The 14,684-nt window shown below is 40.2% G+C and overlaps 1 protein-coding gene across 2 annotated transcripts in view; it reads left to right on the top strand.

Moving 5' to 3' along the window:
• The window catches only part of SPATA5 (spermatogenesis associated 5), a 377,786-nt gene that overhangs the window by 45,883 nt on the left and 317,219 nt on the right, over positions 1–14,684 (top strand). For both annotated transcript variants that reach the window (XM_011948623.1, XM_011948624.1), the window contains exon 10: positions 2,451–2,605. In XM_011948623.1, the coding sequence (XP_011804013.1) occupies positions 2,451–2,605 (155 nt within the window). The remainder of the gene's footprint in view (positions 1–2,450; positions 2,606–14,684) is intronic.

Raw genomic sequence — 14,684 nt, forward strand, 5'->3', positions numbered from 1 at the left:
TGTTAGCCAGGATGGTCTCGATCTCTTGACCTCGTGATCCGCCCGTCTCGGCCTCCCAAAGTGCTGGGATTACAGGCTTGAGCCACCGCACCCGGCCACTATTTTGATAAATCTTTATGGCTTTTTTTATGGATGTTGTTTTGTAAATTCTATTTTATATTTGTAAATTATGCTTTCTCATATTAAATATTTGTCATATTTTCATTGCCAAAACTAAGTGCTTGGATTTTTACATTTATCCTTCACATTCTTCCACCTCCCTTCCCACCACTCATCCCCTCCCTTACAAGGGCAAAATGTTTTAAATGCTGTAATCTTGCATGGGGTTTGGGTTTTTTATTATTTTTATTGGTGATAATTCTGTCACAGGATCCTTAGGGTCTCACTTTTCCAGCCAGAAACCTTTGTGGCTGGTGGCGCCTCTGCCTGAGTTTTGCTCAGACCCACTGGGCTTTTCTGCCCACTTGGCCCAGCAGGCTGTGCTTGGCTTGTGCTATCGGCCTGGATCCTACACCTGCCGAGGGTGAGCCAGGCACAGAGCTGTGAAGAGGGTGTGAGTGAGCCCAAGGTCTGGCCACTGCACACAGCCAGGCATGCTGGCTGCAGTGGAGTGGACAGCTCTAGGTGCAGGCACAGTCGCCAGCTCTGTGTGAGGATGTGGCTGGACCAGGCGTACCACAAGTGTTTTCCCCCGTGGGCACCAGGGAATGTGGTGATACCTGGAAGCTTGGAGATGTTGGAAATAGCAGAGCCCCAAAGAGAGTGTCACAGCTCTGGTGTCACAGCTCTGATCACAGTCCTTGCTTCTGGGCTCCCCAAAGGGCCACAGCTCCTCTTCTTCTTGTTACCCGCAATGTGGTGACCAGTGGGCCTGTTTCAGTCCTGTTTGTGTTATAGCTCTTTCAGTCCTGCCATTTGGCAGGTCCTGAGTTCTTGTCCAGCCTTCAGGAAGAATGAGGTATGTGGACAGCTGGAGGGTGAGCAAGGCAAAGAGGAGCTTCATTGAGCAACAGAACAGCTCTCAGGAGACCCGAAGTGGGTAGGTCCTTCTGCCATCAGGTCGTTCTGAGGAGTGTCCAGTTCTCAGCAGAGAGGATACCTGGAGTGGGTAGCTCCTGTCCTCAGGCAGGCCGTTCTCACAAATGTCTAGCTCTCAGCAGAGAGGACACCTGGAGTGGGTAGCTCCTTTCTGCAGGTAGGTCATCCTGACAAGTGTCCTGCTGTCAGTGGAGAGGAGACCTAGAGTCAGTAGCTTCTTTCTGTAGGCAGGTCGTCCCAATGTGTGTCCAGCTCTCAGTGGAGAGGAGACCCGGAATGGGTAGCTCCTATGTGGCATCCTGACTAGCGTCCATTTCTCAGTGGAGAGGAGACCCAGAGTGAGTAGCTGCTATCCTCAAGCTGGTCAGCCTGATGAGTGTCCAGCTGTCAGCAGAGCGAAGACCTGCAGTGGGTGGCTTCTTTCTGCAGGCATGTTGTCCCAACGAGTGTCTAACTCTCAGCAGAGAGGAGAGCTGGAGTGGGTGGCTCCTTTCCGCAGGCAGGGTGTCCCAACGAATGTCCAGCTCTCAGGGGAGAGGAGACCCAGAGTGGGTAGCTCCTTCTTGCATCTGGTAGTCCTGACGTCCCCTTGAGTCTGACTGAGTCGGGATTTTATGGGCTTCAGAGGGGAGGAAGTGCGTGCTGATTGGTCCATAGGCAGACCCAGAAAAAGCACCATAAGTTCTTGCTCTGGGCCGCCGACTCTACCCAGTGCTGACAGCCTGCCCTCCATGCTTCAGGCTGTCCCTGGCTTGAAGGTGGGGCTTCACCAGAGACTCACTCCTTTCTGCCCAAGAGCCTCTCTGCCTCCTGCTGCCATCAATCATGTCGTCCATGGTGCCCGGACTGTTCGTGCTGAGGGGTGCTTGCAGATTTGCTCTGAGCCACCCTTAGTCTCCCTCCCATGCTCACTGGCACCCAAAGTCTGGAGGGGACCAAGGTGGCAGGGAGCTGGTGTGTCAGCGCCACCTTGAGCACATGAACACCTAGGTGGGTCATGACAGTGGCTTGGCTCAGCCTTAACTTTGGTCTGAAATCAGAGCAGGCAAAAAGTTTTTCTGGGATTGGGGAGAGACCAGGCAGTAGAAGCAGGCACTTCAGAGCCTGTTGGGGCAGGAGGTACTTCCTGGGTTCTCAAGAGTGGAGGGATACCTGGGTCCACAGCCATGGCTGGGTGGCTGCAGCTGTGCCTGGGTAAGTGGAGCTCCCACCCCACCAACTTGGAAAAGAGCAGGATTCCTGCCTGCTCCCAGCTCCCACTGGCTTCGTGGAGTACGCAGCCCTGGCCATGCCTCCCCCACTGCAGCCAGTGTCTTCACAGTGACCACTGCAGATGGGCCACCGGAGCCATCAATTCAGTCTGTATTTATTAAGGAGAAGACAAATCTTCTGTTACTTTCCTCTCTTTGTAGGTCTCTGTGCCTTGCGAAGAATCCTGAAAAAACAGCCTAACCTCCCTGATGTCAAGGTGGCTGGACTGGTGAAGATTACTCTGAATGATTTCTTGCAGGCAATGAATGACATCAGACCCAGTGCCATGAGGGAAATAGCAATTGATGTCCCAAATGTAAGTTATTTATATCCCACACTAGCTATACTGTTTGAATTAAACTCTGAAAAAAATTTAGGGCAACATGGTACAACCCCATCTCTACAAAAAGTACAAAAATTAGTTGAGTGTGGTGGTGCACACCTGTAGTCCCAGCTGCCGCTGAGGTGGGAGGATCATCTGAGCCATGGGGAATGTTGAGGCTGCAGTGAGCCATGGTTGTGCCATTGCACTTCAGCCTGGGTGACAGAGTGAGACCCTGTCTCGAAAACAAAAAACAAAACATCCAGAAAACTATGTTACAATACTACAAGCAGGATACTCCTATTGATACAATCCATTGATCTTACTCAAATTTTTTCAGTTTTACTTCTGTGTGTGTGTTTATTTAGTTTATACAGTTTTATCTCATGAAAAGCTTTGTGTATTCATCACGGGATACTGAGTAGTTCCGTCACCACAAAGGTCCCTCATGTTGTCTTTTATAATCAAACCCACCTCATTCCTCCCCTCATTTCTAAATTTTCATTTCAGAAAGTTTATATAAATGGAATCGTACTGTATACGACCTTTTGGAATGAGCTTTTTTCACATATGAGTAAGATCGTTTGTCTTTTTGTGTACCTTAACTTATTTCATTAGGCATTATGTTCCCCAGATTCATCTATGTTATTATAAATGACAGTATTTTCTTCTTTTTATAAGGCCAGATAATATTCCATTATGCCACATTTCTTTATACCATTATACCACATTTTCTGTCTCTGTTCATCTGTTGAGGGACACTTACATTGATTCCGTATCTTGACTGTTGTGAATAATGCTGCAGTGAACATGAGAGTACAGATATCCCTTTGAGATATTTCATTTCCTTTTGATATGTACCCAGTAGTAGGATTGTTGGATCTTTTGGTAACCTAACATTTTGAGGAACCACCAAACCGTTTTCCATAATGTCCGTACAACTTTACATTCCCACCAACAGTGTACAAGGGTTTCTTTTTCTCCATATCCTTGGCAACACTTACTTTCATCTTTTTGATAATGGCCTTCCTAACAGATGAGAGTTGATATCTCATTATCGTTTTGATATGCATTACCCTGATGATTAGTGGTGTTGAACATATTTTCATATACCAGTTAGCTGTTTGTATGTCTTCTTTTAACAAATGTTACTCAGATCCTTTGCCCATTTTTAATCAGGTTGTTTGTTTTTTTTTTGCTTTTGAGTTGTTTGAGTTTCTTAATATATATTTTACTATTTTAGATAGTAACCTCTTATCTCATATATGATTCACACATGTTTTCTCCCATTCCATAGGTTGTCTCTTTACTCTGTTTCCTTTGCTGTGCAGAACTTTCTAGTTTGATGCAGTCCTGTCAATTTTTGCTTTTCTTGACTCTGCTTTTGTAGTGTATCCAAAAATTTGTTGCCCTGACCCATGCCATAAAGCTTTTCCTTATGTTTTCTTCTAGTAGTTTTACAGTTTTAGGTATTATGTTTAAATATTTAATCCATTTTGAACTGATTTTTTGTATGTGGTGTGAGAAGACGGGCCAGTTTCATATGTGGATATACAGTTTGTCATGTGGATGTCATGTGGATATACAGTTTTCCTGACACCATTTTTTAAAGAGATTGTGCTTTCATCATTGTGTGTTCTTCGGTACCTTTGTAGATCAATTGACTGTACGTGCATGGATTTATTTCTGGGCTCTCTATTCTGTTTCATTTACTTGTATGTCTGTTTTTATGCCAGTGTCATGCTGTCTTGATTATCATAGCTTTGTAGTATGTTTTGAAATCGACAGTGTGATGCCTACAGCTTTTTTTTTTTTTTTTTTTTGCTTGAGATTACTTTGACTATGTGGTGACTTTTATGTTTCCTTATGAATTTTAGGGTTGTTTTTCATATTTTAGGGAAAAATGCCACTGGAATTTTGGTAGGGGTTACATTAAATCTGTAGAGAATTTTGGGTAGTATGGATATTTTAATAGTGTTAATTTTTTAAATTCATGAACATTTGACATTATCTATGAATTTGTGTCTTCTATTTATTTCATCAGTATTTTATAGTTTTCAGTGTACAGGTCCTTTACTGTCTTGGTTAAGTTTTTTCTATATATTTTAAAAGTACTATTGTAAATGGGATTTTCTTTTTTTAATTTTTTGGATAGTTGTTAGAGTATAGAAATGCTACTGACTTTTGTTGTTGTCGATTTTGTATCCTGCCAATTTTCTGAATTCATTTATTGGTTTTAATTTTTTTTTGGTGGAATATTTAGGGTTTCTTTTATATAAGATTATGTCATCTGCAAACAGACAATTTTTTTCTTCTTTTTCAATTCGGATGCATTTTATTTCTTTTTCTTGCCTAATTTCCCTGGCTACGACTTTCAGTACTATAATAAATACAAGTTGTGAGAGTGAGCATTTTGTCTTGCTCTTCATCTTAGAGGACAAGTTTTTAGCTTTTCATTGTTGGGTATGACATTAGCTGTGAGGTTGTCATATATAGTGTTATGATATTGAGGTACATTCTTTCTAATGTATTGAGAGTTTTTGTCATGAAAGGATGTTGAATTTTGTCAAATGCTTTTTCTGCATCTATTGATATGATTGTATGGTTTTTATTCTTCATCCTTTTAAGGTGGCATATCATGTTTATTGATTTGCATATGTCCAACCAGCAGCCTTGCATCCTAGGGATGAATCTCATTGGATTATGGTGTATGATCCTTTTAATGTGCTGTTGAATTTGGTTTGCAAATGTTTTGTTGAGGATATTTCCATCTATGTTCGCCAGGGATATTGGCCTGTAATATTCTATTCTTACAGCTTTCTTGTATCACATTAATGCTGGCCTCATAAAGTGAGTTTGGAAGTGTTCCTTTCTCTTCAGTTTATTGGAAGTTTGGTGAATTCTACTAAGTATTTAAAGAAGAAGTGATGCTAATGCTTGAGAAGCATAACTTCTCGGGTCTTGGAGTTTTCTTTGTTAGGGAGCTTTTTGATTATTGGTCTATTCCCCTCACTCATTGATTGGCCTATTCAGATTTTCTTTATGATTCATTTTTGGTAGGTTGTATGTTTCTAGGAATTTATTTCTTTCTTCTTGGTTGGCCAAATTTTTGCCATGTAGTTGTTCATTAGTCTCTTATGATTGTATTTTTGTGGTATCAATTGTAGTGTCTCTTGTTTCATTTCTGATTTTATTTACTTGAATCTTCTTTCTTTTTTTCATAGTAGTCTAGGCAAAGGTTTGTCAATTTTGCTTATCTTTTGAAAAAACAACTTATATTGATCTTTTTATATTATTTGTTATATTGATCTTTTAAATTATTTTTTCTAGTCTCCATTTCATTTATTTCTGCTCTGATCTTTAATATTTCCTTCTTTCTGCTAACTCAGGGCTTAATTTGTTCTTTTTCTATTTGTTGTGTAAAATTGGGTTGTTCATTTGAGATGTTTCTTTTTTTCTTAATGTAGGTATTTATTGCTATAAACTTTCCTCATAGAACTGCTTTTGCTGTATCAAAGTTTTGGTATGTTATGTTTCTGTTTTCATTTGTCTTAAGATTTTCTTTGTTTTCCTTTTGATTTCTTCTTTGACCCATTGGTTGTTCAGGAGTATGTTGTTTAATTTCCAGATATTAGGGAATTTTCCAATTTTTTTTCCTGTTTTTCATTTTGGGTTCATGTGATTGTGGACAGAAAAGATACGTGATATGATTTTAGTATTCTTGAATTTTTTTGACTTGTTTTGTGGTCTAAGATATGATCTATCCTTTAGAATGTGTCATGTGCACTTGAAAAGAATGTGTATTTGAGAGATCCATAGATGGTTCACATCACAGGACTCTGTCCAGACAACCCCCAGTACCAACCCAGAGCCGGGTAGACTCTCTGGGTGGCTAGACCTAGAAGACAGACAACAATCACTGCAGTTAGGCTCACAGGAAGACATATCCATAGGAAAAGTGGGGAGAGTACTATGTCAACGGAATATCCCATGGGACAAAAGGATTCGAACAACAGCCTTCAGCCTTAGATCTTCCTCTGACAGAGCCTACCCAGTGAGAAGGAACCAGAAAACCAACCCTGTTAATATGCCAAAACAAGGCTCTTCAACACCCCTCAAAAATCACACTAGGGATGTGTTTCCATTTGTGTCGTCTCTTTCTTTCAGTGGTGTTTTGTAGTTTTTCTTGTAGAGGTCTTTCGACTCCTTGGTTAGGTGTATTCCTAAGTATTTTATTTCTTTTGCAGCTGTTGTAAAAGGGGTTCAGTTCTTGATTTGGTCACAGTTGTATACATTAATCTTGTATCTGGAAACTTTGTTGAATTCTTTCATCAGTTCTAGGAACTTTGCTCCTAAGGAAGAGTCCTTAGGGTTTTCAAGGTAAACGATCATATTGTCAGCAGTGACAGTTTTACTTCCTCTTTACTGATTTGGATGCCTTTTATTTCTTTCTATTGTCTGATTGCTCTGGCTAGGACTTCTAATGCTATAATGAGGAGGAGTGGTGAGAGTGAGCATCCTTGTCTTGTTCCAGTTCTCGGAGGGATTACTTTCAACATTTCTCCATTCAGTATTATGTTGGCTGTGGGTTTGTCATAGATGGCTTTCATTACATTAAGGTATGTCCCATGTATGCCGATTTTGCTGACAGTTTTAATCATAAAGCGATGCTGGATTTTGTTGAGTACTTTTTCTGCATCTGTTGAGATGATCACGTGATTGTGTTTTTAATTGTGTTTATGTGGTGTATCCCATTTATTGACTTGCATATGTTAAACCATCCCTGCATCCCTGGTATGGAACCCACTTGATCATGGTGGATTATCCTTTTAGTATGTTGTTGGATTCGGTTAGCTAGTATTTTTTTAAGTAAGGATTTTAGCATGAGTGTTCATCGAGGATATTGGTCTGTAGTTTTCTTTTTTGGTTATGTCCCTTTCTGGTTTTGGTATTAGGGTGATGCTGGCTTCATAAAATGAATTAAGGAGGGTTCCTTCTTTCTCTGTCTTGTGGAATAGTGTCAAAAGGATTGAAGGATTGGTACCAATTCTTCTTTGAATGTCTGGTAGAATTCTGCTGTGAATCTTTCTAGTCCTGGGCTTTTTTTAGTTGGTAATTTTTTTTTTTTTTTTGAGATGGAGTTTTGCTCTTGTTGTCCAGGCTGGAGTGCAGTGGTGCAATCATGGCTCATTGCAACCTCTGCCTCCTGGGTTCAAGCAATTCTCCTCCCTCAGCCTCCCAAGTAGCTGGGGTTACAGGCTTGTGCCACCACGCCTGGCTAATTTTGTATTTTTAGTAGAGATGAGGTTTCTCCATCTTGGTCAGGCTGGTCTCGAACTCCCTACCTCAGGTGATCCACCTGCCTCAGCCTCTCAATGTGCTGGGATTACAGGTGTGAGCCACCATGCCTGGCTGGTAAATTTTAAATTAACATTTCAATCTCTCTGCTTGTTATTGGTCTGTGATTCAGGGTATCTAATTCTTCCTGATTTAAGCTAGGAGGGTTGTATTTTTCCAGGAATTTGTTCATCTCTTCTAGGTTTTCTAATTTACATGTATACAGGTGTTCATAGTAGCCTTGAATGATCTTTTGTATTTCAATAGTGTCAATTATAATATCTCCTGTTTCGTTTCTTTGTGAGGTTATTAAGATTTTCTCTCTTCTTTTCTTGGTTAATCTTGCTAATGGTTTATTAATTTTATCTTTTCAAAAAACCGGCTTTTTGTTTCATTTATCTTTTGTATTTTTTTTTTTTTTCAGTTTTATTTAGTTCTGCTCTGATCTTGGTGATTTCCTTTCTTCTGCTTGGTTTGGGGTTCGGTTTGTTCTTGTTTCTCTAGTTCCTTGAGGTATGACCTTAGAATGTCAGTTTGTGCTCTTTCAAACTTTTTGACGTAGACGCTTTGGGCTATGAATTTTCCTCTTAGCACCACCTTTGCTGTATCCCAGAGGATTTGATAGGCTGTATCATTATTGTCATTCAGTTTGAAGAATTTTTAAATTTTCATCTTGATTTCGTTTTTGACCCAGTGCTCATTTAGGAGCAGGTGATTAAATTTTCATGTATTTGCATGGTTCTGAAGGTTCCTTTTGGAGTTGATTTCCAATTTTGTCCCATGGTGGTCTGAGAGAGTGCTTGACAATTTCAATTTTCTTAAATTTATTGAGGCTCATTTTATGGCCTATCACATGGTCTCTCTTAGAGAAAGTTCCATGCGCTGTTGAATAGAATGTGTATTCTGCGATTGTTGGATGAAATGTTCTGTATGTATCTGTTAAGTCCATTTGTTCCAAGATATAGTTTAAATCCATTTTTTCTTTGTTGACTTTCCATCTCGATGACCTGTCTAGTGCTGTCAGTGGAGTACTGAAGTCCCCTACTATTATTGTGTTGCTGTCTATCTCATTTCTTAGGTCTTTTAGTAGTTGTTTTATGCATTTGGGAACTCCAGTATTAGGTGTGTATTATTCTAAGTGAAGTAACTCAGGAATGGAAAACCAAACATCATATGTTCTCACTGATATGTGGGAGCTAAGCTATAAGGACACAAAGTCATAAGAATATAATGGACTTTGGGGATTTGTGGGGAAGAGTGGGAAGGGGGTGAGGGATAAAAGACTACAAATAAGGTTCAGTGTACACTGCTTGGGTGATGGCTGCACCAAAATGTCACAAATCACCACTAAGGAACTTACTCATATAACAAATACCACCTGTACCCCCAATAACTTATGGAAAAATAAAACATATTAATAATAATAAAGAAAATAATGTGTATTCTGCTGCCATTGGATGTAGTGTTCTGTATATGTCTGTTAGGTCCATTTAGTCTATAGTGCTCTTCAATTCTGCTGTTTCCTTATTGATTTTCTATCTTGATGATTTGCCCATTGTTGAAAGTGGGTTATTGAAGTCTCTTACTGTTCCTATATAGCTGTATGTTACTCCCTTTCGTTCTTTTAATGTTTTCTTTATGTATTTAGGTGCTCCAGTGTTCAGTGCATGTATATTTACAATCACTATATCCTGTTAATGAATTGACTCTTTTATCATTATATGACCTTCTTTGTCTTTTTTAACAGTTTTGACTTAGTCTGTTTCGTCTGATGTAAGTATAGCCACCCCTGCTGTATTTTGATTGCTATTTGCATGAAAATTGCTGTGAAATAGCATGATTGCCATTTCATGCAAACAGCAATCAAAATAGAGCTGAAGACTCTATTTTGAGAGTCTTCAGACTCTTTAAGAACACATCTAGAATACTTTCGCTTCAGCTTGAACAACACATATAGAGTACTTTAAATTAAAATCTTTAAATTAGAGTCTGTTATAGGTAGCATAATTTTGAATCTTATTGTTTAATCCATTCAGCCACTCTGTCTTTTGACTGGAGAATTTAATCTCCTTCCATTTGAAGCAATTATTGATAGAAAAGGGCTTACTAGAGCTATTTTATTGTCTTCGTTTTGTAGTACCTTTTTTCCTTTCTTCTTCTCTTGCTGTTTTCCTTTGTGATGTGAATTTTTTTTTTTTTTTTAGTGATATTCTTTGATTCTTTTCTCTTTATCCTTTGTGTATCTGTTACATGATTTTTCTTTGTGATTACTCTGAGGCTTACATAAAACACCTTCTAGTTGAAACAGTCTATTTTAAGTTGATGATAACATTGGTCACACACACAAACTCTACGCTTTAATTTCTCCTGCCACCATATTTTATGTTACTGTTGTCACATTTTGCATCTTTTATATGTTGTGTATCCACTGACAAATTATTGTGGCTATTGCTGTTTGTAATTTTTTTTAACTTTTACACTTGTAGCTAAAAATGACTTATGTGCTAGTACTATACTATTATAGTATTCTGAGTTTGTCTGTATTCTTACCTTTACAGGGGGTTTTGTACTTTCATAGGCTTTCATGTTAGTTAGCATCCTTTCATGTTAACTTGATGAACTGCCTCTAGTGGTGCTGAATACCCACATTTTTATTTGGTTATATCTTTATTGATCTCTTATTTTTTAGGGCCAGCCTTTTCTGGTATACTATTGTTTGTTGGCAGGTTTTTGTTTTTTTTTTTTCCTTTTTCTTTTAGCACTTTCAATATATCATCTTACTCTCTCCTGGCCTGCGATGGTTTGTCTAAGAAATCTGGTCATAGTCTGATGATGGTTTCCTTATAGGTAATGAGTTGCTTTTCTCTTGCTGCTTTCAAAATTTGTTGACTTTTGAGAATATGATTATGACATATATTGGTGAAGCTCTCTTTGTTTTAGTCTATTTGGAGTGCTTTAGGCTTTATGGATTCAAATCCAAATCCATATAGCCTGAAGAACTCCAAATAAACTAAAGCAAATTAAGTACATTTCCCTCTCCAGATTTTGGAAATTTTTTGTCATTCTTTCTTTTCTTTTCTTTTTTTTGAGATGGAGTCTCTCTGTCGCCAGGCTGGATTGCAGTAGTGTGATCTTGGCTCACTGCAGCCTCTGACTCCCTGGTTCAAGTGATACTCCTGCCTCAGCCTCCTGAGTAGCTGGGATTATAAGCACATGGCACCAGGCCCAGCTAATTTCTATATTTTTAGTAGAGATGGAGTTTCATATGTGGCCAGGATGGTCCTGATCTCCTGACCTCATGATGTGCCTGCCTCGGCCTCCCAAAGTGCTGGAATTACAGACCTGAGCCACCATGCCCAGCCCATTATTTCTTTAAGTAAATTTTCTGCCCCTTTCTCTGCTTCTTCTGGGTCTCTTGTAATGTGTACACTGGTTCGCTTAATATTGTGTTCTAAGTCCCTCTTAGAGACTTTTTTCACTCTTCCTTCTTTTTTCTTTTGGTTTTTGTGACAAGATAATTTCAGAAGCTCTGTGTTTGAGTTTGCTAATTCTGCTGTTGTGTTGAGTCTTCTATTGAAGCTTGCTGTTGAATATTTTTTTTTTTTTTTTTTTGAGACGGAGTCTCACTCTGTCGCCCAGGCTGGAGTGCAGTGGCCAGATCTCAGCTCACTGCAAGCTCCACCTCCTGGGTTCACGCCATTCTCCTGTCTCAGCCTCCCGAGTAGCTGGGACTACAGGCGCCCGCCACCTCGCCTGGCTAGTTTTTCGTATTTTTAGTAGAGACGGGGTTTCACCGGGTTAGCCAGGATGGTCTCGATCTCCTGACCTCGTGATCCGCCCGTCTCGGCCTCCCAAAGTGCTGGGATTACAGGCTTGAGCCACCGCGCCTGGCCGCTGTTGAATATTTAATTCACTCATTGAATTCTTCAGTTTCAGAATTTCTGTTTGGTTCTTTTTTATACTTTTTCTCTTTCTTGAATTCTTCATTTTGTTTATGCTTTGTTTTCCTGGATTCATGTTATTTGAGTTCTCTTGTAGCTACTCCTCTTCTGTAAGATGATTATTTTTTAATACTTACCTGGCAGTTTATGTATCATCAGTTGTTTAGTGTCTGCTACTGGTGCTTAATTTTGTTCCTTTGGTGTCCTGTTTCTCTAATTATTAGTGATTTTTGTGGACTTGTTTTATTGTCTTTGCATGTGAAAAAGTGAACACCACTTTTTGTCTTTACAGATTGGTTTCTGTAGGGAAAGCCCTTCACTAGTCAGCTTGTCTAGTGGTTCTGGGTAGGCTGTCTTGCTGCTGGAGTCGTTTGGTGTCTGGGTCAGGTGGATGGTCTTGGTTTCTAGGTCCAAGGAGGGCAGGCTTAGTGCTGGGGACTGAGGCCACAGGGACAACTCTGGAGCCTCTGTCCACTGGCGCTGACCTGGAGCCTGTGTCTATGGGGGTGATCCTGAAGGCTGAGTTCATGGATGCCGCCTGGCACTGAGGTGGGCCTTGAATTCACCATATTGGTGGGTCTAGAGCCTGAGACCAGCCTGAGTCTACAGTGGCTCGTTTGGAGTTGAGGGCTGCGGGTGCAAGCCTAGCTCTTGTGTAGGCCTAGAGCCTAAGTCTGCAGGGATCCATCCTGGGGCTGTGGGGGCTGACCTTGGGCTGGGACAGGGTAAGTACTGGAATCTGTGGGAGAGTTGGATGCTTATGCCACCCTTCTTCCATGTGGACAGTATTTCTCTCCACATTGTGCTGCCAGAAGTTGGGGGTGGAATGAAGCATTTAATGAGAAACTTTACTTCCTAGTTTCTTCAATGCATGTTTTCTTATTTATTTATTTATTTATTTATTTATTTTGAGATGAAGTCTCTCTTTGTTGCCCAGGCTAGAGTGCAGTGGTGTGATAACGGCTCCCTGCAGCTTCAGTCACCTGAGTTTAGTTGATCCTCCCACCTCAGTACCTGAATAGCTAGGACTACAGGTGTATGCCACCACACCCAGCTAATTTTTTGTTTTACTTTATTTTTTGTAGACATGGGGTCTCGCTGTGTTGCCCAGGGTAGTCTTGAATTCCTAGTCTCAAGCAGTCTGCTCACCTGGGCATCCCAAACTGCTGGGATTACAGGTGTGAGCTACTGTGCCTGGCCTGTTTCCTTATTTTTGTTCTCCACCCAGGTACTCTAATCTCTCATTTGGATTCCTTAGCTGTTGTGAAGGTATTTTCAAGTGTGGGCAGTTGTTCAAATTGATATTTCTTTGAGGAAAAAGCAGTAGAAACTGCTATTTTGCCATCTTTCCATCATCAATCTCATCACAGTTGTACTGTTTCTTGCAAAAGCTCTAACATTACAATTATTTGAAAACTTAGAGCCTTTTTAGAGAGTCTGCCCTAGTTGTATCCTTTACCTCCTTGTGTGTAGGCATTTCAGTATCCATAGTTCTCTCTGTCATTAACTAATATTTTTATATTGTTAGCTAAAAATAAAACAGAAAACAAAACAAAGGAAACTAAAATGATATTAGATAAATGAAGCAGACTATGTGGAATGATAAGGATTTGTTTTCAGTTTTTTTTTTTTTTAAAGAGAAAGGAACTCAGTCTGTCATCCAGACTGGAGTGTGGTGGTGCAATCCTAGCTCACTTCACTGTAGCTTCAAATTTCTCTGCTCAAATGATCCTCTCGACTCAGCCTTCTGAGCAGTTGCAATAGCAGGCACATGCCATTGCACCTTGCTAAATTTTTTATTTTTTGTAGAGACGAGGTCTTGCTTTGTTGCCCAGACTGGTCTGGAACTTGTGGCTTCAAGTGAACTTTCTGCCTCAGCCTCCCAAAGTGCTAAAATTGCCAGTGCAAGCCACCATGCTGGACCTGTTTTCACTTTTAAAAGGGACTGTATTCCTCGAGCAATGTGTTTTGTGGTCATATAAGTTTTGGGATTGTTGGTTTAAATAAAACCAATAGTTTCTTTTCTGCTGAACTTCTCAGTCTTTTAATATGCTAATATTTATCATTATGAAGTGATCAAAAGGATTTCTTATGGAAACTTAGTTGTCATGGCTTGGGGAGCAGGGACTTTTTGTATTTTGCAATGTGATTGTAATAAATGACCACAAGTTCTTCCCATTACTGTGTGTTTGCCCTTTTATGTTGCAGTTTTGTACTCCTATGATAAAAGAAATGGAATCAGTTTTTGCAGGCTTTAAGTCTGTGCCTGGCCCTATTACTTTCTTTGTCCAGTGTGATATCAGCAATCATGATGCACACAGGCTTGCCTTCCCTTGCTGCTCTTTTAAATCCTGCCTTATCTATATTAAGAAATATTTACTAGCTTCCTGGAGAATAACAGACCCTGTGGAACAGAATGAGCCCTTGTAGCTGAGAATCCTTCTACCCAGCTGTCCTGTCAATTACCAGACATGTGACATCATCCTGGACCATCCTATCCCAATTGAAGTTTATCCACACCAGAAGAATCACCCAGTTAACTCTCAGAACTGTCGGAAATAATACATGTCTGTTGCTTAAAGTTGCTAATTTCTGGGGTAATTAAAAAAAGCTAAAGGATGCATATACTTGTTAAGTTTTTTTTGTTTGTTTGTTTGTTTGTTTTTTTGAGGCGGAGTCTCGCTCTGTCGCCCGGACTGGAGTGCAGTGGCCAGATCTCAGCTCACTGCAAGCTCCGCCTCCTGGGTTCACGCCATTCTCCTGCCTCAGTCTCCCGAGTAGCTGGGACTACAGGC

This window comes from Colobus angolensis, unplaced genomic scaffold (assembly GCF_000951035.1).
Source record: "Colobus angolensis palliatus isolate OR3802 unplaced genomic scaffold, Cang.pa_1.0 Scaffold280, whole genome shotgun sequence".
Classification (NCBI taxonomy): Eukaryota; Metazoa; Chordata; class Mammalia; order Primates; family Cercopithecidae; genus Colobus; species Colobus angolensis.